At 36.5% G+C, this 22,740-nt stretch overlaps 4 protein-coding genes across 5 annotated transcripts in view; 2 read left to right on the forward strand and 2 right to left on the reverse strand.

The window, feature by feature from the left end:
• LOC132198415 (ectonucleoside triphosphate diphosphohydrolase 1-like) overlaps positions 1-22,693 on the reverse strand; it is a 53,051-nt gene extending 30,358 nt beyond the window's left edge. Inside the window, exon 1 of one of the 2 annotated variants that reach the window (XM_059622452.1) lies at positions 22,263-22,693. Coding sequence is in view for 1 of the 2 variants with exons in the window: in XM_059622451.1 (XP_059478434.1) it covers positions 12,466-12,496 (31 nt within the window). In the remaining variant the exon portion in view is untranslated. Of the gene's footprint in view, positions 1-12,465; positions 12,603-22,262 lie in introns of those variants that run through there. The other variant, XM_059622451.1, reaches the window with a different exon arrangement.
• On the forward strand, positions 4,283-6,102 carry LOC132197581 (forkhead box protein D3-like). Its single transcript, XM_059620939.1, has 2 exons — positions 4,283-5,473; positions 5,806-6,102. The coding sequence occupies exon 1, from the start codon at positions 4,347-4,349 to the stop codon at positions 5,436-5,438; it is 1,092 nt and encodes a 363-aa protein (XP_059476922.1). The 5' UTR covers positions 4,283-4,346; the 3' UTR covers positions 5,439-5,473; positions 5,806-6,102.
• Positions 13,446-16,589, reverse strand: LOC132197926 (uncharacterized). Its single transcript, XM_059621539.1, has 4 exons — positions 16,375-16,589; positions 16,297-16,319; positions 16,066-16,243; positions 13,446-15,957 (listed from the first exon to the last, which is right to left on the reverse strand). The coding sequence occupies exons 3-4, from the start codon at positions 16,225-16,227 to the stop codon at positions 13,618-13,620; spliced, it is 2,502 nt and encodes an 833-aa protein (XP_059477522.1). The 5' UTR covers positions 16,228-16,243; positions 16,297-16,319; positions 16,375-16,589; the 3' UTR covers positions 13,446-13,617.
• On the forward strand, positions 16,581-18,226 carry LOC132197927 (U1 small nuclear ribonucleoprotein A). Its single transcript, XM_059621540.1, has 6 exons — positions 16,581-16,701; positions 16,967-17,061; positions 17,330-17,502; positions 17,558-17,783; positions 17,836-17,941; positions 17,999-18,226. Exons 2-6 carry the CDS (start codon positions 16,998-17,000, stop codon positions 18,156-18,158), a joined length of 729 nt encoding a protein of 242 aa, XP_059477523.1. The 5' UTR covers positions 16,581-16,701; positions 16,967-16,997; the 3' UTR covers positions 18,159-18,226.
• Positions 22,694-22,740: the final 47 nt, after the last annotated feature.

Consider the following 22,740-nt stretch of genomic DNA (forward strand, 5'->3'; position numbering starts at 1 on the left):
TTCCCTAGCGTGGAATCGAGAAGAATGCATTTTTTTTTATACACAACAGAAGCTCTCGCTGGGTTATTAGTTTACCATAAGTACCGCGCCGACGCCTGCGGCATTCGTGAGTTATGCAATCCGCACAGCTTACGTGCTGTTCAGAGTGCCTACTTCGAAAATCTCCGGAAGCTTCGTGTGGGAAAAAAATCAAGAGGGAAAATAGGATTGAATGTTACATTAAACGTAATTTAATTGAACTAGAACTTGCTTGGATGTAAATTAATAGTAAGATATTTAAAATTGTTACATCAAATTTTTTCATTCGATTTTTTTAATACAATTTGTTTGAGAAAAATAAATATTTTTTTTAATACAAATTAAAAATATTTCAATTAGCAATGCAAAATTATTTTTGCATTAGTCGCAAATCTTTGTCACTAAAAGCAATTTTGAGTCGCTTTTTACATTTAACTTTTAAGATTAAGAACATTCAACGGACAGGATCTAGTTTGAATTTAAATTGATTTGATCACAAGATATTAAAATTTGGCCAACAACTTCAAAAATAATTAAAACTTTAAATATACAATAATAATTAATAAAAGCGGCGGATGGTGTCTATTTGATCTCGGAAGTTTCAGCAAAATTTTTGCTAGTGGTGGTGCCGTTTTGTTCTAACAATTCCCTTTTTAACATAAAATTGTTTTCAACAACAATGTATTTGCGCATCAATGCGGAAAAATGAACAACAATAATACACAAAAATAAAAAGGAAAATAATTATGCAATAGTAAAATCTTAATTAATTAAAGCATTTAGTTTTTGAGATTAAAAAAAGATTTCATGGACGGGGGAGTTGAGAAAAGTTAAAAAATAACATTTTTGTTAAACAAGTTTTACGCTAATTTTTACAATTACCGATGTTTATTTATGATGTAAAACAGGCATTTTAAAATTTTGTAATGCATCATTTTCGAAACATTTAATTTAATTATGCTCTGCATTATTTTGTTTATAATGGTAAGAACAAAAAAAAATTGCAGAGTAAATAATATTTTGCTGCAAAAATAATTTTAGCTCGCCTGAAGATGAGCGTATGAATTGTAAATAATTAATTATACGTTTTAAAGCTGTGCAAATTTTATGTTTAATATATCTCTATACATGAATGAAAACATATTTTGTAAACAGAAGTAGTTTGGGTGAGTAAATTTTTTCCTCCACTGCTCAAGAAATGAGAATTTTAATTAAAAAATATTTTAAAGCACTTCGCCGGGTTAATGTTAATATTTATCTGAATACTTTCAACAATTGAATGTAAACAATGTAATTATTTGTAACAATGTGGACAAATGAACAAAAATCAAGCAAAATTATATTCTTATTTTCCATGCCATCTGGAATTTGCGCTGAAATGGGAGGAAGCGCTTGGTCTGTTGTGTGCGCGCGCGATGAGCAAAATGACATTTATCGAAAGCCAAGCTGCGGGGGCTGAAGCGTGATTTATGGTGCGCGTGATATTGGCGAGAAAATGAGCATCGCGGAGCACGCATAATTCGCCGCCTAAATCGTTTTGCGGGCGTCAAACACTAATGGTGTTGACACACTGCTAAAAGCAGGGGAGATTGGCGCTGGGAACAAATAAGAGGATTGTGCAGCGCGCGCGCTAGTTGCATCCAACTGTATGTTGTGTACTAAATATACTCACTCACTCACACACACACACACAATGCGACAGAGTGTTGCTTAAAGCGGAACAATACAAAAACCGCCCTCTTCGGTGCCTTTTGTAATTCAAATGCGCCGCGCTTTGTGTCGCACGAGAACAATCGGCTGAGTGAAAGAGCGGCTCGTCCGCGCCCTAATCGCCTTTTCTTATTTGTTTGCCGACTCAGACATGATTAAGAAATACCTAACCATTTTAGTTGTCGCCAAGATTAATGATCTCTCTCTCCTCTCCGCCACACACGTCGCCAGCAGATGGTTTCTATATATTTTTCGTCTCTTTCACGAGGTGCAAGAATGCCAATTTATTCATGATCAGGTCCGGCCACCCCCAGCAGTGGTGTGGGTGTCGCCGACAAGAGGGGTCGCTTTCCTTTTGACTGCGCGCGTGTGTTAATTAAAAGGTCTCATCTGCCTCTTCTCGCCAATGCACGCATTGAATAATTTTGCATAATCCTATCGAATTACAGCGCTAATCGCAATAGTTATTTTTAATATAATATCCTAACTTTTGATTAAGTGTGTTATTAAAATTGCTGATAACATATATCATGTCATTTAGATTTAATTGTAAAAGCTGAAAGGATATTATTCGAGTTTGTTGTTATATTTTGTACACTTTTGATTATCCGCCTTTTATTTTTACAGTAAAGGGCTGAGCGCGTCCTCAATAGACATATAGTTTTGAACTGTTAAGAATATTCACTATGGTTGTCTCTGTTTCAGAATACATCATTTAATTTTATGTTTTTGAACAAAGGAAAACCTGCAATGCTGAAATAAGTATATAGAAATAAACACTTGCATTATGTGTGATAAAAATTAGATGCATAATTATATTTTGTTATCTGTTATTTGCATATGAGAATTATGAACTTTTAAATATAAATTATGATTTTATTATTTTGTTTATCTGTCCAAATTGTAAAAATACATTGATTACATTCAATTTTTGAAAACATTTTATTTGAAAAAAAAGGTAATTGTTGGACAAAATGGCACCGCCACTTGCAAGAATTTGTTAAATATTCCGAGGTTGAAAAGACCTTATCCGCCGCAGTGGGCCTCGGTTGAATAAGTAAGTTTTTGAGTTATCACATTAATGGAGTCAACTGCAAGGTTTCTTAAAATTCATAAACGATAATGCCTAAAATCTTCTGATTTATTAGTTTACTTACAGTATTTGTTTTTAAAGAACTCTTTTACATTTTGCATGGAAAATAAAAAGAGTTCTAAGTATGCATATAAATGTTTAAAAGATTATAGTAACACGGAATTTAAGAATGATTACAAAAAGAGGAACGATATTTTTTAGTAACGTATGATTACGCAGCTGAAATCTATTGAAATATCCATGAAAAAGCAAAAGTTAGAACATGCAAATTATTAATTAATTATGCTAATTCTAGACCTATGACGAGTTATAATAAACCTATTATATATTTCAATAAAACTAGAATTTCTGTAGCCACACACTCTCTGTATACTGCATCTCTTTTTGATTTTTAAATAAGATAAATAATTATAAATTAATATTTCTTGAAACTTGAAAAGTAATGGCAACATAAAACTTCAACAATCTAATCTTGTATTGATAATTATGTGAAATTTTTATTACAATCAAAATGTAAACAAAAAATTTACTAAGGTTTCATATGTGGAAATATTTGTTTTAACCAGATGAATAATAATAATGATAAATAATTTATTTACAATAAACATACAAACAAAATATTACTTGTTGCAGGGATTGCAAAAAGCTAAACCTTTGTTTGATTTTATTCAAATACCAAATTAATGCTCACAAACGACGATCAGTGTAAGAAAATAAAAATCCTATAAAAATACGTTTTCATCTGCAAATTATCTATGAAAATTATTAGAAAGAATATTGTAATAAGAATGAAAGATAAAAATTATATAATTATGTATTTATAAATAAGATGCCGTTTACAATTCATTTAATGAATGTTTTTCAATTAAAAATTTGGTTAGAAACGAGAAAATTTTAGCACTTAGAAGACATGATAATATTTTCAAGTGTGAGTTGAGAACAACAGAACGCATTTCAAGATTACAATATAGCAGAGTAAACATGGTATAACAGCGCACGGCAGCGCTCAACTACATCACTTTATACAGTACATATATGTACGTGCATATATATGTACATGCATGCGCCTAAAACCTTAGCTTATCATGCGAGAAGGTTCTCTCCTCTCTCTCTCTCTCTCTTTCGCTCTTTCACCATGGCTGTGTGTGTCGAAACAGCGGCAGTAAAGAACACACACACCCCTACTCATTTTTTGCATCAACCCCATAACATTATCTATAAAGCGGCGGCGACAAGATAACCACGCCCACTGCAATGTAAACTCTCCCTTTTACATTAAGTAACACAGGGGTGGAGCTTCGGAGAACCACCCTATGTGAATGCGATTTAACCCAGAAAGTTTGCGTTTCGTGCGGTTTTGCAGGGGGTAGCCGAGTCGTTAGCCAATGAAAAGGCTGGCACGGTTGTCAAAATCACAGGCGCAGAGAATGTGTGTTGTCAAAGCGATCTCGCTCTCGCGTCCACACAAATAAAGACAACGTTTTAACAGGCAGGGCACACATTTTGCACCACTTTAACCTCGTCAATGGCCGACCTCGCGTGGCACCAGCACCTGGCCAAGAGCGGCGCCCTGTACCCGGCCGAATCGTCGTCGCCGCTCGACCTGCGGGGCCAGCCGAACCCGCAGCAAGTGCCGGCGGCGCCGCAACCCGCGACGCCCTTCAGACAGTTCGAGTCGTCCGACTCCGAGTCCGAGGACATCAACGTCGACTCGGACGAAGACGTCACCGTCGCCTCCAGACACCACTCCTTCAGCGGCGCCGTCGCTGCGGCGCCGACCGACCTGCAGGCGACCGCGGCGGCCAAAAGTAAGTTGGACGACGGCAAGACGGCGGCGGCCGTCAAACCGCCCTACTCGTACATAGCCCTGATCACCATGGGCATTTTGCAAAGTCCGCACAAGAGACTCACGCTGAGTGGCATTTGCGAGTTCATCATGTCGCGGTTTCCGTACTACCGAGACAAGTTCCCCGCCTGGCAGAATTCCATCCGGCACAATTTGTCGCTGAACGACTGCTTCATCAAAATACCCAGGGAGCCCGGCAACCCTGGCAAGGGCAACTACTGGACCCTGGATCCGATGGCCGAGGACATGTTCGACAACGGCAGTTTTCTGCGGCGCCGCAAGAGGTACAAACGGCAGCAGCCGCCGGCCTTCCTGCACAACCACGCGGCCATGGCCGCGGCGGCCGCCGCCTTCCTGGGCAGCGGCGGCGACCCGTACCTGCAGCACGGCCTGCCGCCCCCGCACCTGCCGCCCCCGTACGCGTACCTGCAGCCCCCGTCGATGCCGCTGCTGCCGCCGACGCAGCTCGCCCGCCTCTCGTTGGCGCCGCTCGGCCTCAACCTGCTGAACGGCCCGTCGGCCGCCTCCGGGGGCGGCGTGCACAAGCCCGTGCCCACCCTGTACCAGTGCAAGACGGCGGCCACCCTCAAGTCGGGCTTCACCATCGACTCGCTCATCGGCAAGGTGCTGCGGGGCTCGCACGCCGCCTCCAGCAGGCAGTCGCCGCAACCGTCCTCGGCGCCCACCGTCACCCGCAGCACCGACTCTGCCTTCACCCCCCTCGGAGAGCGCGCCTCGCCGCACCCTGAGCACGCGGCCACGTCCTTGTGAGGAAACTGCCAAACGAATCGATGGTATTGAGAGCGGTAAGATTGAAAAATTCAATTTTTTCAGCTGTTTTTCATGAAAATATATTTGCTTCATGACGTTTTTCAAACTACGTTTCTATTAGGAGCAGAAATAAAGAATGTAAATTTAAATTTATAAACAATTGAAATGATCTGCGAATAATAAATCAATATTGCATAAATTTTAAACAATTATTTTTTCGCTGTTCTGAAGCGCAGTGCTTGTATAAAAGACTTTTAAATTTATCCAATTTACACAGTAATAATTATTCAAATTAATTTATTATATCAAAGAGAAAAAACTTCCTTACTAGAAAAAATAGCTTTAAACCGTATTTTGTGTGTTTCAGGCGCGGGTTCAAATTTGAGAGCGAAATTAAGCGCGATTGAGTGGACGTTTTTAGGTGACCGTCTGCAATACTTGGCTTCTTATGTCGGTCTGCTTTGTTGTTCCTTCCTCTTTGCCTCTGTTGCACTGCACTTTTATTAGAGTATGAAATAATATGTCTGTGATAACGCTCCTACTGTATACAAAAATAAAACAGTAAATCGATCTCCTAATTTATATGATTAAGTTGATTACATTTTTTGTCTGGCATGCGCACAGCACACATTCATGGATTCGGTATGTAATTCTCTATAGCTCCTGTCTGAACGTGAAAAATGTAAATTAAAATAAATAATTACAAAGATGTTATAAATTAGCAAAGAAAAAAACTAGTTTATTTTCAAATTGTTAATTTCTAATCCCAATGAACGAATCATAAAATTTATAAAGAAAGAATTAATGCTAATCAAATCAAATAAAAACAAGATTGAAATTACAGCTGATTAGAAAGAAAAAAATATCAAATTAATTTATAAGTTAATCAAATAAATGAAGTGACTAAAACGCTTGAAGCGGGCAACTTTTATATTGACATTAGATGTTTCTATTTTCCACAGTAAATAACATTTTCATTTCTAGGAATGAGAGAGGATTTTGATCAATTAACTTTAAGCTATAATTGAGAAAGCAAACCTGAAAGATGTGTTCATGATTACAGACCACTTATGTAAAAATCAATATACAGTGTTTTTAAAGTAAAATGAAGTTAATCAAAATTAAGGATTATATATTTTTTGATTCAAACTGTAGAAAACAGTTAATAAATAAGTAAAATATTTTCATTAAGCATTCACATGTTATGAACATGGTAAAATTTTAATTTAAATCTTTTTTTTGTATCAATAGGAGTTATCTATATCTCGTTTAACTATATTATATATTATCAAATTGTACCACATCATATTAAAATTTCAATGAAACTAACTGTTTGATTAATTTTAAATTAAAAAACTGTAATTACAGAACTCTTTAAAATATAGCATATTTATTATAACCAGGATAGGTATATACAAGGTTTTTATTTGCAGTATTCTTTATAATGTTTAAAATTTAAAATTATTACAATACCGTTGGACTACCAAAGTGATCATAAAATTATGAAATTTTTTAAAACGGTGAATCTGGAAAATTTTTATATTGTTTTATGCTTAACCACAAATAAAGATATCAAATAAATTAAAACAAAATTATGAAATAACCCGATGCAAAATTAGAAAGATCACAATTTTTTATCCAAATAATGCAACGGTAAATTTCTGAAGTATTTGAATTTTCTGTATTTTTATAGCTATTTACATACCATCAATAAAATAAAAATGTGAAATTATCACATTATTTACCGTAGGAACGCGTGTGAATTTTATATTTGGTTACTTCGTCATTTGAAAAGAAGGCATTGAGGGATCAGATGCAGATCCCTCACTAGAGATCACTAGATTGCAGACAGCGGATGAGCGAGAGGATAACTTGACGACAGGAAACTAATTACACCAACATTGTTCCACAGCGCTCGGTGCCCTTCTACCTCGCAATTAAATTGCTCTTATCCTTTTCTCTCGCAACAAAACATTTTTCAAACTCTGCTCCTCTGCAGCTATTCATATCAAATTGCTTGTGTTTTAATGCGGCCAACAAAGAGAGAAGGAGCGAGGATTCGGCTTTATAAAAGAAGCGAGCGAGCGAGTGAGCGAGAGCGGCGGAGGGAGCGGATGAAAAGAGAGGAATCGCTCGTGGGCATCAAACTTTTCCAAGGAGGGTGGTCAGGGGTGATTCTTACTCGAAACAAGTTTTCTGCTTTTCAGGCCTCCTCCAGGGGCGGCTAAGAATAAAAATGTTCCTCTATTTGTTCAAGTCAAGAAGTTAAACTTTTTATATTCGAGTGCGCGGCCGGCGGGATGAAATGTTTTTCTGCTCTTTTGTGGAAAGCGCGGCGAGCTTTTAAAATTAAAAAGTTGCTTTTAAATTCTTCCTTTGATGTTTGCGGCACACATTATGGTTCTGCGTTTTTGCTCAGTGTGAATATAACGTGCAAATACTTCACACGAGAAAACCATCGTTCCACTCCTAATTTCCACTCCCCAGACGCGCATTTGCCTGCATGTACGTATGTGATGTGAACGCGCGCGCGCGCAAGTGTAATGTGTGTGGCAGGTGGTCTCGAGGGCCTCTCAGAACAAAGAGGGACTACGCCGCTCAGACTTTATAAATCCATATGACTGATGGTCCATGTGAACATGCATATTTTACAAATAATATCGTCCGATCCGCACACACATGCGCACCCTTCTTCATTCTTTATCTTTGAGATTTGAGGCCTTTGACTGGAAGTTTCGCGGGAAATACAAATTGCTTCTACTTTTTAAATAAGAATTTCAAACAAAAACTTAATTTTTATATTATTTTAAATAAAATTCCATAAAATTTTCCAATATTTCTTAAATAATATATGAACACTTAAAAGCTATGTTTTTAAGATGACGCACCCCGATTTTGATTTTTCTACCCTGGAAGACTAATTTGAATTTAAAAAAAGAAACTATCAAAATTTAGGCAAAAAAGCGTCTTATATTTAAATATTTTGCCTACCTTTAACTTTCCAACGTAATTCAAAGGCAAAACTTTAAGAAAAAAGAGGCAAAAATAATTGCCGTTTTAAAGTTCTCAGGTGTAGTAAAAGTTGCTCACTAATTTTCATTTAAACCGGGATGTCTCATCTCAAACACATAGTTTTTTTAAAGGTAGCATTCAAGAGAATGATTGAATGATGTTCCAATGTGGGAAATATTACACTAGATAATAAAATTTGCCGGCGCAAATTTAATAAGTACGATTTCATTGTTTATTCTCCAATGATGTCTGCTAAATTTAAATATAGTCGGTTGACTTCATTCAGAAATTGAACTGTTCAATAAAAAACTGACGCTAGGAGCTGTATTTTTCTTCATCCTGGACATATGTGGATATGCAACACGCTCCGCACCTGAGTCGGGCAGGTTGCCTACTCTAGCAATAGTTATGTAGCAATCTCCTTTTAAAATGATGTCATTCTCTCGCTATACTAAAAAACATTAATAATCATTAATAAATATAAATTGGAAGAAAATTTATGCAGTGCAGATTCACCATCTATTTGGATGGGAAAAAATAAAGGTAACAGCAAAATTTGAATTGAATTAATCGATCATCCATTTCCAAAGAGCACATTTTATTTAATCTAAATCCTATTTAATCACTATTTTAATAGTCTGTAAGTATATTTTGATCCTGCCAATTTTGTATCACCAAGGCGAAAAAAGCTAAGTGAAATTTTTGCTACGAAAAAATAGCCGATCTGTTCGTTAACACCTAATTTATAGAAAGTCAACTATGGAAAATTTATAATTTTCATAAGTTTTTTCTCAATGCGTCTCTTTTAATAATTTAGCAGACTTAATAAAGTTGTGGAATTAGCATGTATAAGGGGTATTCAGTTCAAAATGCATCTGGTTGAATAATGTTCCTGCTGTTCCGAACGAAAAATTAACAAAATTATACAGAAGTTCTGTCATGCTAAAAAACTGAAGTGCACGACTCAACGGCTGTCTCAGCTGAAGCGAGCAATGAGCAGTGCGCGACAGCGAGAACCCATGGAAGGAGATTATTGGATTTAGTGGGTGCTTTTGAGTGCGGACGAGAGCATAATTTGATCTGCCATCATATCATTTTCACGTCTCTTCACAACAAATAATGAAATAATAAAAATCCTCTCTCTCTCTCTCTCTCATCTGCCTTCCTTATCACATTTGAATAGCGATCGTGCAGCGCCAATATTGAATTACGTGCCGAAAACAGAGGGAGCGCCGGAGAGAGCGAGCGATTCGTATAAATAGATTTCGCAAGGGGGTGCTCGGCGATTGGTGCTTCGTTTGGAGGAACAACCTGACGCAATGTGCTTGATAAAAATGCCTGAGCTCTGATTGGTTTCTCGGCTGGAAAGAGAGGAAAGAGAGAGAGAGAGAGAGAGAGAGAGAGAGAGAGAGAGAGAGAGAGAGAGAGAGAGAGAGAGAGAGAGAGAGAGAGAGAGAGAGAGAGAGAGAGAGAGAGAGAGAGAGAGAGAGAGAGGACACTGATACGTTTCACCACATTTTCATTTCATGGTAAATTGTTAGCAGAGGGGGAGAAAGTGAGAGAGACAGAGAGAGACAGAGAGAGAGAGAGAGAGAGAGAGAGAGAGAGAGAGAGAGAGAGAGAGAGAGAGAGAGAGAGAGAGAGAGAGAGAGAGAGAGAGAGAAGAGGGAGGATTGCAAGGCTTGATTAAAGTTCGTCCAAGCGATAAAAACAGTTTTGGGTGGAAAGGTCCAAACATTAAGACCCATACCAGCAGCACAAAACCGATACCGTGAAATTGTAATGCAGATGTGCCCCGACCACAAAGCAAAATAAATTTTAAATAGCTTCAAATAAATGATAAATTGTGCATTTTGATTTTATTCATTATTAAATATAAAATATTATTTCCAAAATCTAAGGTTATAAATTTTGGATGAAAAGTAATTGCCCAAAATTTTTTACTTTTAATTCAGAAATTAAATTTTTTGTGAGTCGAAAAATTAAAAACGTAGTTAAAACCTGGAAAATGAAGGCAAACAGAGCAACCGAGTTAGTATCAAATTAATTTTTCTTAGTTAAAATGAGTTAAAAATAAACATTTTGGTGCTTATTTTATTCTTTAAAGCCAAATTTTTCTCTCAAAATTTCAGTAAAACCACTTAAAATCCTCTAAAAAAATTAAATCCTGGAAATGCTTTACACTATACAACACAAGCACACTAACAACAATTTGGCGAATTGTTTTAGCAGATCAAGTAAAAAGACGGTAATCTAAAATTCAAACTGAAACTTCGCAATTTCCTCAATTTGATCTTATTTTAGGGAGTTTCCCTGATGAAAATTCAATTCATTTTTGCAACAGTTTCCTACAATATGTCAAAATCCAAAGTTACTTCAGAAAACTTTCTTCGCTAACAATGATCAACAATTATCCTGAAGATTTTCTAATGAAAGAAGCAACAAATTATATGATTGCGGTCAAAACTGCTAGTTATCTGTTTCCATTAAAAGGCGGGCGAGAAACTTTTGAAACGGCGCTGAAGGGAAAAGTTTTGTTGGGAGGTAAACAATTAATAAGTTGGGAGGAGAGTGATTTGAGAGAAATAATTGAAGAGAAGGGTGGTGTGTCGCTCAGAGGCGCAAAATTAAAAGGCATTCCGCGGGCTGAATACATTAGCGCGCGCGAAGACGGCTGCTGATAATTAATATTGCCAACGCCTTGATATTGCGCGCCGCATTCCAACTCGCGCAAGATCAGCCGCCGAAGCCGTCTCTGCGCCGGCATTTCCTCATTTCATTAATTAATTTTTCCTCAGGTCTTTTGCTTCCACAAAACTGCCGCCGCCGCCGCCGCTCAACTGCCGAAATAATATAATGTTTTGTGCTCTGCGCGACCTGCTTTAAAGGCCTCTTTCTCTGTTCTAATATTCCTCTCTGGCTGGCACAACCCCAGCGCTTTCGAGAGTAAACTGCTGCGTGATAGTGGCGGATCAAAGGTTTAGCCGGCTTTTATGTGCGAGAGATTTTCGCAATAAGGAGTGGTTGTTTGATATTATGTTATTGCCATCTCGCCGAGGCGGCGCGTGCCTGCTCGAATTCATTTTCAGGACTCGGGTTAGAAAACTTGCTTCGCCGCATTTACATCCCTTATTCAAAAGCGGGCAAACAATTCCTTCTTATATGAAGACAACCTCCGAAAATTATTAAATTTTGAGCCGAAAATTTATTCTGCAGTGGTTGAAAATTACTTTTGACTAGAATAATTTTGAATTGAGCTGGAATGAACTGAATAATAAAAATAAAAATAATTATTAAACTGACAAATAACTCAAATTTCATTATTTAATATACCTTATAAAAATTATTGAGAAAAACGCAATTTGTGATGTTAAATTTTCATCATATCTACAGAAAAAATCGAATATTTTAAGCATTCACAAATACAGCACAAATCTGAACAATGAATTTCAAAATAATCAGGTTCAAATGACGTGAAATAAAAAATATAAGATGAAAATATAAAATCAATGTAAAATAATTAACTTTGATGATTGAAAGTACAGCAAATCTTCCTTCGTATAGAAGAAAATTTTGTTATTTGCATTCCTTTGAAATGTTTAATTTATATTTCCCTTCCCACAGACTCTATAGAGCTTCTTTGATATTCAAGCTCTTCTGAATAATTTTCTCAGGGATAATCCATCCATACTTTAAGTCGTCAAAATTATTTATATACATAGCTGGTAGGTTTCAGTAGGTCAGACTTTCTAAAATCCCAAAAATAGCTGCGAGTTATTTCTTTTAGAATTAATTTTATATAAAAAAATATATACAAATTACAAATGTGTATATTTTTTTAAGTCTTATAATATTTTATGACTTTTAGATTATTTTCAGGTTTCTAAAATTTAACCTTAACATTTTTTTATAAAAAAATTAAACTTCAATTTCTTGCGAATTTCACTACAAAAATAAATTAGTGCCGTAGAAATAAAGTTATTTGATAAAGACGACACTAATATGAAAATCTTACTTGAGATGACGTCAGGGTTGAAAATTTCCATTACCAATTCGGTGACATGTTAAACACCACAGACAGTTTGTGAGCTGGGGATTAATCTTGGCAGCAAGTCAGATTGACGTGCATAGAAAGTCGAGCACTGAGCAAACAGCGCCGCTCTTTAACAAGTGTGCTTGCGTAAGCTGATTTTCATATATTTTTGCAAGCACTCAATCATTGCCTTCCTCGGCACAAGCACTACTTGTCGCAGCCTTACTGCACATTCAGCTTTTCATAATTAACGCCGCAAGTTTTTATAATGCTAATTTTAACTTCACCGTCACAACTTTTGATATCACAGTTCAACTCTCATTTTTCACTAGAAAATTGTTAATTAATTACAATTTTGAATTAAAAATTTCTACAATGTCAGTGATTTCAATATTACGATGGTTGCTATGAATTGAAAGTTTTTTTTCCATCAAAGTTAAAAGTAGAACCTAACAGAAGTCAACAAATTAAAAAACATTTTTACACCTCTCTAAATATAGCCCGGTCATTCTTCATTGAATAATTTTGATTACCGCAGAAGGAATTATTAGAAAAAATAATTTAGTTATTTTAACTTTTTATGTTTTTCAATTAATTAGTTTAATATCTATTATATCCTGATAATTTTTTTGGTTGGAACTCACTGGCTTCGAATCAGCTCAACTTTTCTCTCTGGAAATGAGTTTAGAAGTAATTTATGGCTGTAATATTAGATCAGTCTAAAAATTAATTAGTTAATGTTGTTACTTGACACATCTCGCTGTGTAGTACGGAAAATTCCATTCACAATATAAGGCTTTCGAAGATTTGCCTTATGAGTTTCGAGTTTCTATTTATGATATTTTTTTTACTTCTTAAAAAAAATGTTCTCCAACATGCTTAATGATAACTCAGTGCAATACATTAATATGTAAATTTTTTCAACATCAATGTCTCAAAAGAATACAGATATAAAGTTTCATTTATGAAAATAAGTTTATTTATATTTATACAAATAACTGCACAAACTGCTAATTGTAAACCCTTTCTTCTCTTTTTTCCAATTTAAAATTTTTGTATTGACCGAGAAGAATAAATAATAATAATAATAAATACAGGACGAAATTCAATATTAAATTAATCTCTGCCATGGTCTTACATGTTCATCAAAAAATGCTTTCTAGGTACAACAGTAATCCAATTGTCAAAACCACTATCATTTTTTATTTTTACATACACTGCTGGACCCTTAACCTTCTCAAGTTTAATAAATTTCTCTTCATCTTCAACAGCAGCAATTTTTTTTGTACCAATCAAATTTTCAACATCAATGCAAACTAAATAACGTACAATCAAATATACATCCTCCAAATTACCTTCCGAAATAATATTGACAATGTGACAGAACCGTCCATTTTTTAATACTATGTACGAGTCATCAAACTTTGCTTTCTTCTTCGCGGCCTTTGAATACAAAACTCCTTTTGAAACAACTTTTTCGTATTCATAAAAATTTACATCCCTTGGGAAATTTGGAGGTCGCGAGACCGATGGCTGATTTTTTCCAAGTAAGGTTTGATCTTTTCCACTTTTTTTACTAAACGTTACTTTTCGACAATCGAGTAAACTGTGACAAAATGTCTGGAGCTCCTCGTCTTTGACATCTATAAATCTTTCCATGAAAGATAGACAATTTGTTAAATTTATTCTTTGGACAATTTGGTGCGGAACCCCTTTGGTATCTTCTATTATTTTTTTCGAAGTCTTAAGTGCTGCTTCAAACGGATAAGCTGTGTGTGCCCATAATGGACCCCAAAGCCTTACACTTTGTCCAAAGTGAGTCAATTGATGAATGTCATAAGTCATTTCACATGTGCCATATAACTTTTCCGTATCAGCTGTAAAAATTTCTAACATTTTTTCTGCTTTCTCGACGTCTGTTGCACTCACTTCATCTTGCAAAAGTAACTGCATTGAACCGACAAGCAACTTCCAATGCTGAACATACGCGGTTGGTAAAATCTGGCTTAAAATGGGAACACTATAGAAAAGGAGCCAATTTTCAGCTTCCCGAGAGTTCATTAAGTTTTGCATGCTGATGAGAAGTGGTACTTTTTGCACAATTTTTGGGGGACGAATATTTTTCAGATAATTATCTATGATTTGAATCGTATCGGAGTCTCCAAAAAAATACTTTGAACCTTCGTGCGTAGAACAAATTTTTATGAATCGCCGAGTTGTTCCAAGCAAGACGCAATGCACATAATCAGGAATAAATCCCCAAACCATTTTAAACTCTGGTGAATCAATGCAGGGGCTAACAATTCCAACGCCGTCTAGCTTTTCAAATTCATTTTCGAACAAGTTTTCATAAGCAGAAGCAAAATTTTTTTCGGTTCTTAAATTTGGGACGTAATATATGTACGTTAGTGGTTCCAAATTTGTTAAAACCTTTTTTGCATACTTTACAACGGCCCTGCCGGATTTATCTGTAGTTGCAACCCCTTTAATCAAGCACCAGCTACAGCAAAAGTGATCGTTTACTCCAGTAACTCCTTGGATCTGAGCCCTGGTGACTGAATCTACGCAGCAACAAGTCCCAGTTAAATAAATTGTCACTTGCTCTCCCTTTATGTTCAAAGTTACACCTTCCTCAGAATATTTTTTCATCATTTTTACAAATGGTTTCAGAAAAACCTCCATTCTCGGTTTTGAACCACCATACCAAAGTGCTGCTAAAATCAAGTTTTTTCCTCGAAATTTAAAATTGGCTTCATTAATCATTCGAAATATAGGAGTTATTGATGAAGAATTGTCCATAGGCGCTCCATCAGCATTGAATACACAACTCAGATAAATATTTTTCCCTTGTCCATTTAATGTGGTTCTTATTTTACTGTCAATTTCTCTGTATAAAGTACCCCCAGTAATATCATTGCACTTGGTATTTGGCTCCAGTGGTTCACAAGAAATTGCACCTATATCAAATAAATGAGCAAGCTGAGATTCAATATTTAAAGTTATAAACGTCTCATCAGATTGGATTCCAATTCTAGAGGTTAACGCTCCGCAGCAACATTTTATATTTGCAACGTCAACATTGCTGTCCTTGCAGCCCAGCAAATTACCACAGGACTTGCACGCATAGTTGAAGTCCGTTTTAATGCTTGGATTGAAGATCTTTTCAAATTCGAATTTGGTGTTCGGAAACACGTCAGTTCCGAGTATTACGTTCATTAATCTGAACAGTTTACATGTGCTAGTGAGTGTGAAATTTTGGCTTATAGAAAGTGTCAACAGCAAAAACGAAATCTCATTAGGACTGTATTTGACGTTGAAATTGACACTTTGAGAATTACTTTTTAAAAAGTTGGCCAAGTTTTCGTTAACAAAACCATCACCCTGATTATCGAAGTCGACGTCTTCTTTCTCTTCATCTCCTGCCCCACAAAAATTTTCATTGAAATTGGGATCCTCAATTGTGCAGTCAACGCGCTAAAAATACAAATGACCAAATTAAACTCCGATTTTTATATATAAATCTATGAAACAGAAGACTAAATGAAAATTTAAATCTCTCGGAAAGAATTATGTGCAACTCACAGCTTCAGTCGTACATTGCTGAGTCAGTTCCGAGTTCGAAACCATTTGTCGTAAACCTAAACGCCAGGCCGTGGTTTTTGGAATTTTTGCATTGGAGTCCTCATTGTACAATTTATACCGGCCCCTTTTCGTCGGACGAGAGTTGCTATCATTGGTACTCATGACAGACGTAACCTTTCTAAAAAGAAATCTTTGAATTTAAAGTCTTCATTAAGAAATTAAAAAACTCACCAGCTGTATATTTGTTTAATTCACTTTGATTGCGAATTTCAATCAAAAAATATATAAATGTTGAAAAGGAAAACAAACTTTCTCTTTTCCCTCGCGTGGCTCTCGTTTCGATGATCGATGACTTAGCCCATCAGAGAGAAAATATCGGAAACGTTTCCGAAAAGTTAAAATAATTACATGAGTGTTAAAACCTGATTAAAACAGAGATTCCTTCAGGCTTGTTGGGACTTCGTGGCAAAAAGCTTTTTGCAATTTAGCTCCGCGCCCTCTAACAAGTCTGTCAAATTTGCTAATGCATTTGAGCACCATCTAGTGAGCGTTTAGCGAACTCGCAAGAACAGCCATGACAATCTTTTGTTGATGTTGCTTGTTATGGCTTGACTCCATTCATGTTGGAATACGCCGGTAAGAAAAAATTCTAAATTTTCTGCTTTAAATGAGGCAAATCTTCATTAATTCCACTTTTAAAAGATTAACAACAAAATAAGCCATTTATCAATGCATGATTTTGTCACTTCAGGCCCCTATTTTCAATCAAAATCAATCCCCAAAATGCACGTATGTTGTCACAACTCTATTGATGTGATTTTCAATTTTAACTTTAAATCCCCAGAATTTATAATTTTTCTACTGTTATTACGAATTTTATTTATTTTATACAAATATTCAGATAGACACTGGACTAAATAAATCACGCAGCCATGGAGAGCAGACCTAACCACACAATCTACATCAACAACTTGAATGAAAAAATTAAAAAAGAAGGTAAAAATCCTATTGCAATTTGGCAACTTAAATACATAATCTTCCTTCGATGATGAGAAACATCCTTGTACTGCAGGCTAATTACTTGGCTCAAAAATTTCTTACTTTAAAATAATTTACGGTTTGAAATTTTGAGCCATGTGAGAGCTTATGGAGCAACTTTGGCCCCCCTTGGCACACAGTCGAGGGGCTGAGATAAAAAAGACTACTTAAAATTAGCCAATTATATTCAAATCAAACTCTAATGGTTATCTTATTCAAATTTCAGAGTTGAAGAAGTCGCTTAATGCCATATTTTCGCAATTTGGGCCAATCCACGACATAATTGCTTTGAAGACGCTGAAAATGCGAGGCCAAGCGTTTGTAATCTTCAAAGAAGTGAGCAGCGCCACAAACGCTCTCCGTTCAATGCAGGGATTCCCCTTCTACGACAAACCAATGGTTTATTTTAAAAATGTTGAAACAATTTGACAATAAGACTTTTCTCGCCTAACAGAGAATTCAGTACTCGAAAACAGACTCGGACGTAATTGCCAAAATGAAAGGAAGCTTCGTCGAGCGGCCAAAGAAGCCCAGAAGAGAGACCGGGAGTGGCGAGCTCAGCAAAAAGGCCAAGAGAAAGGCGGCCAAGGAAAATCTGGCCAAACAGCAGCAAATGGCCGCGGCGGCGGCCAGCATGATGTCTCAGGGAATACCATTCAACCAACAAACCATGCAATTGTGTAAGTACAACTTTCGAAACAAAAGAAAACAAAATTAAATCACTCATTTCAGTGCACGCCGCTGCGGCTGTTGCGGAACAACCACCAAACCAGATTTTGTTCCTCACAAACTTGCCCGACGAGACCAACGAGATGATGCTCTCAATGCTGTTCAACCAGTAAGCTTTTGAATTTTAAAACAAAAGGTTGATCTTTATTATATTTGCTCCTTTCAGGTTCCCTGGATTCAAAGAAGTGCGTCTTGTTCCTGGCAGACACGACATTGCCTTCGTGGAGTTTGAGAACGAGATTCAGTCGTCGGCGGCCAAAGAGGCGCTCCAGGGCTTCAAAATCACCCCCTCAAATGCTATGAAAATTTCGTTTGCAAAGAAATAATAAGCTTAATCTCCTTGAATCTTTTTGTGCGAATGGTTGTGCGAATGAATTTCGTTGTAAAATCAAATTGTTGTTTCATTAAAAACATTATAGTATAGGAACCCGTAAGGAAATATCATCGTCTTATGTTTCACTGTTGATTATTATTGAAATTCTATAATAGTTTTAAAACTATTGGAATAATTTTACCCAAAAAAGATAAGAAAAAAAATCAATACTTACTAAAAGAAATGTATTCATATTGCACAAATTACAATAATGAAATTTATTTTTTTGGCATATTTAATCAAAAGATTCATTGATGACATTATGCTGCTTATAGAGTTACAGGTTTATAATTTCGAAATTTCTGTTAAATATCTTTAATTTTAATTATTTTCAATTTTACTAACTTATAGAGGAATTAAGTTCTCCTTGTAGAATTACTGAATGAATTAACAATATGGATTGAAGTAAGTTTAGATCGAGCACAATAATAGATTAAAATTTTGAAGCAAAAGCCTTGCCCCTGCTCACATCCATCGCATGATGAATTACGGAATAAACACAAAAGCATGTTGATTATTAAGGTGAAAATAATTCTAGCTTTCTGTTATTTGCAATTATGAAGAATTTCTTCTTTGGCAATTCGGCATTCTCATTAAAAATTTTGTTCACATAGTTTTTTTTTAATAAAATTACACATATTGCACAAACCTTTTAATTAACAGTTTTTGTTAGCGATTGTCTCGTTGCCAACCTGACAAAAAAAGCAAAGGTCACCCAAATTTGGTATGGGGGTTCCCTTAGGTATGTTAACTAACAGATTCAAAGGATTTTGGAAAATTCTCAAATTTGCCTAATTTACAGGGTTCGAAATTTTCAAATTTTGAATAAGTGCTGAAAAACAGTGATTTTGCTAAAAAAACATTACTGCACGTGAAGCTAAATACATGACAATTGATTTGGTAGTAGATATGATTTTTCCGAGTCAGGTCAGAAGGATCTCGGATGCATTTTGCGGAAAATTGCCCATTTTCAAAAGGTGTTCACGTTTTGGTCAATTTCTCAACTTCTATGGGAGCTAAAAACAAAACTTTAAGTGATTCTGAAAGCTGATTAAATTTCCTATCTTTCTGCTTTGAACATTAACTTTCCAACACAAGCTGCTTTTCCGGAAAATTGAAGTAAAAAAATAACTTATTTTTCACAGGAAGTATGCAACCCGCAACAGAAAGGCTAAATAGCCAATATGTAGCTTGGTTCTTTGGAGAGACACCCCTAAAATTTCAAAACTTTTCCTCCACCCGTTTTTCCGCAATCGCTGATTTTTCCGACCCCTTTTGATAAAACCAAAACTTTTCCGGAAAGGCATGTGCGGTACATCACTCGATTGGGTACATCAAGGAGATGCTAAAAATAAATTTTTATCAAAATCGGATCATTTTCCAATTTTCAGGGCAGTTTGAATTTTAAAATTTTTTTAATTAATGAACGGTAAAAATTAGAAATAATTATAATTTTGATAAACCTTTTCCTAGAAAATATATTGGATTTTCAAATATTTACAACACCTTAATTCTCTCTGTTAAGAAACTCAGAACGAAGATAAATTAAGCGAGTTAAGTTAATGATTATTATGTATTGTGAAAAAAATGGAGAGATGGTACTCCTGAGGAGTTGGCGCTCCTGGGGAGCTGGCGCTCCTGGGGAGTTGGCGCTCCTGAGGAGTTGGCGCTCCTGAGGAGCTGGCGCTCCTGGGGAGTTGGCGCTCCTGAGGAGCTGGCGCTCCTGGGGAGTTGGCGCTCCTGGGGAGCTGGCGCTCCTGGGGAGTTGGCGCTCCTGGGGAGTTGGCGCTCCTGGGGAGCTGGCGCTCCTGGGGAGTTGGCGCTCCTGGGGAGTTGGCGCTCCTGAGGAGTTGGCGCTCCTGGGGAGCTGGCGCTCCTGGGGAGCTGGCGCTCCTGGGGAGCTGGCGCTCCTGGGGAGTTGGCGCTCCTGAGGAGTTGGCGCTCCTGAGGAGTTGGCGCTCCTGAGGAGCTGGCGCTCCTGGGGAGTTGGCGCTCCTGGGGAGCTGGCGCTCCTGGGGAGTTGGCGCTCCTGGGGAGTTGGCGCTCCTGAGGAGTTGGCGCTCCTGGGGAGTTGGCGCTCCTGAGGAGTTGGCGCTCCTGGGGAGTTGGCGCTCCTGAGGAGTTGGCGCTCCTGGGGAGCTGGCGCTCCTGAGGAGCTGGCACTCCTGAGGAGTTAGCACTCCTGAGGAGTTAGCACTTAACAGGAGCTGGCAAGTTGTCATTTTTTTAGTTTTCCGGGAAAATAAAATATTAGTTCAGCCCTTAGAAAATTATAATTAACCAAGATAAAAGATGTAACTGCTGGGCTTTCAGAATCTATTCAGATTTTTAAAATTGGACCAACGGTTAACCCTTTGGCGTGCAAGTTCGCAAAGTAATTATTAGCCACCCTTTGAAAACGACACGTCAATTCGGGCGACGATTTGATTTAGACTCCAAATATAAAAACGACGACTGCTATTTGAAAAAGTCGTCGTTTTCAATTGGCGTCGTTCTTACAGAATCAGACCCCCAGATAAAATAAGAAATGATCAGATTTCCAAATTCAGCTTTTATTCCATTTTAATCATTATTGACCCCCATCTGTATTGGAGTATATACTAAAGTTTTCATTGTGCCAGTAAAAAACAAGGAGGTCAAAAACTTGTGAAGTTGAGCTTTCAGAATCCGCGGAGAAAATGAAAATTGGCCCATCCGTTTGCTTGTGGCGAGCTTATGAAATCTTCCAAGTATTTATTTGTTAGCTGATGATAAGAAAATTTCACAAATTAATTGTGTAAAATAATGAGAATATTAAAAATTATAATAATTTATTACTTTCTAGTTTATGTGACAAAATTTATTTAATTTGGTCATGGCATTGAATATTAAATATAAATTTTATATTCAAATACGAATGCTGACACGACGGACGCCACGCCAGTCACTTGTGCCGCTCAAATATAAAATTCCATAAAAATTTAGGGTTTACCCGGTTTTCCAATTGGCGATATGATGTGATCGGATCTCGGAAAATATATAAATGAAAAATTTTGCTAGACCACCGTGACCGTGCACTTCACAATCCACATACGCAATTCGGCAAATTTCAACTCCTGAACCGCGGGCAGATAATTGAGATAATAATTTAATTAAATTCGTGCTTGAACGACGAGAGCAAACTCATGTTTACGATTCTCGAGTCTCGGCCGCCGGCCCAGCTGCTTTCCTCTCTCCGCGCAGTGCTACCACCATACTAGGAACAAAATTCTGGGGATTTTAGGAAAAAATTCATCACGCGATAGTTGTGCCGGTGGCAACATTGTTTTTTGGTACCATCTGATGGTGTATGAAGTTAGCTACAAAATGTAAAGAAAAATAGCGCGGTTCATATAGTTAAATAAATTAGTTACATCAATATTTACTTCAAAAGACGCGAGTGAATTAATAATTTCTGCAGATTTTTAACGATTTCCTTGATCTGAACTATAGAAGACCGATATATTCTTACTCGATTTTTTATTTTAAGTCGATTAGAAACCAATTCTAAAGGATAAAATGTAAAGAAACAAAGTTATAAGCGAGAACAAAAAATCAATTTCCCTACGTTTGCTGCTGCATACCGACACCGGAGGGTTGGCAAAAAAATATTTAATTCCTGGATGTAATGTAATTAGAAGTGATTTTTAAGAAAAAAATTACTCAAAAAATATTCATAGTCCCCTGATAATCGCTAACAACACCAGATATTATGTATGTACTGGATTAGTATACATTTTTTCATTCTCATTAATTGAACCATGATTGAAATAATGATCATTTAATAAAAGTAAATGTTTCATTCTCTGGCAATTATTTTAAAACTCATAAATTTTCATTCATTTTCATCCTTCGAAACCGGCATCTCGTCATTGGCAAATAAAATTTAAAAAAATAATGTATATTCGAAATTTTATGTTTTGATGAATATCTGATATTATTCGAAATTTATCCACACAAATGTATTTTTGTAAGTCGACTTTCTCAAAAATAGAATTTATAGAAAGAAATTATTAATTTAATTTTACTTTGTACTTACATTGTTTTTGTTGATGATTGGTAAAAAAAATCGCGGAGAACACATAATATCCATAATATATAGCAGCCTTCAGTCTTGGTCTTCTCGTAGTCATCAAATAATTTTTTGCAAGGATGAGGAATCCAAGTTTCGAGCAGTCTCGCATTTTCAACCCTCCTCAACACTTTTTCTTGTCATCAGCATCACCGAGATTCCAATTATTATCCACGGGCACAATGGAATATAAAAGAAAAACACTAAACACGCGAACGTTGTTTTTACGAGAGTCCTTCACCCATTGATTTACCTAAATTATTAGGTCCGCCTTCACCACATGTGAATTGCAACTGGAGGCAGCGCCAGCGGCAAAGTGGAAAAATGAACAGAAAAGTGTGTGTCATGTCATAGTTCAGGTTTCAGGTATGTAATGCATATAGGCACGTGCGACGACGAAAACAAGGAATAATAATTTGTTCTTTTCTTTCTCTTTTATTCTCTC

This window comes from Neocloeon triangulifer, unplaced genomic scaffold (genome assembly GCF_031216515.1).
Source record: "Neocloeon triangulifer isolate White Clay Creek 2 clone unplaced genomic scaffold, ASM3121651v1 ptg000012l, whole genome shotgun sequence".
Classification (NCBI taxonomy): Eukaryota; Metazoa; Arthropoda; class Insecta; order Ephemeroptera; family Baetidae; genus Neocloeon; species Neocloeon triangulifer.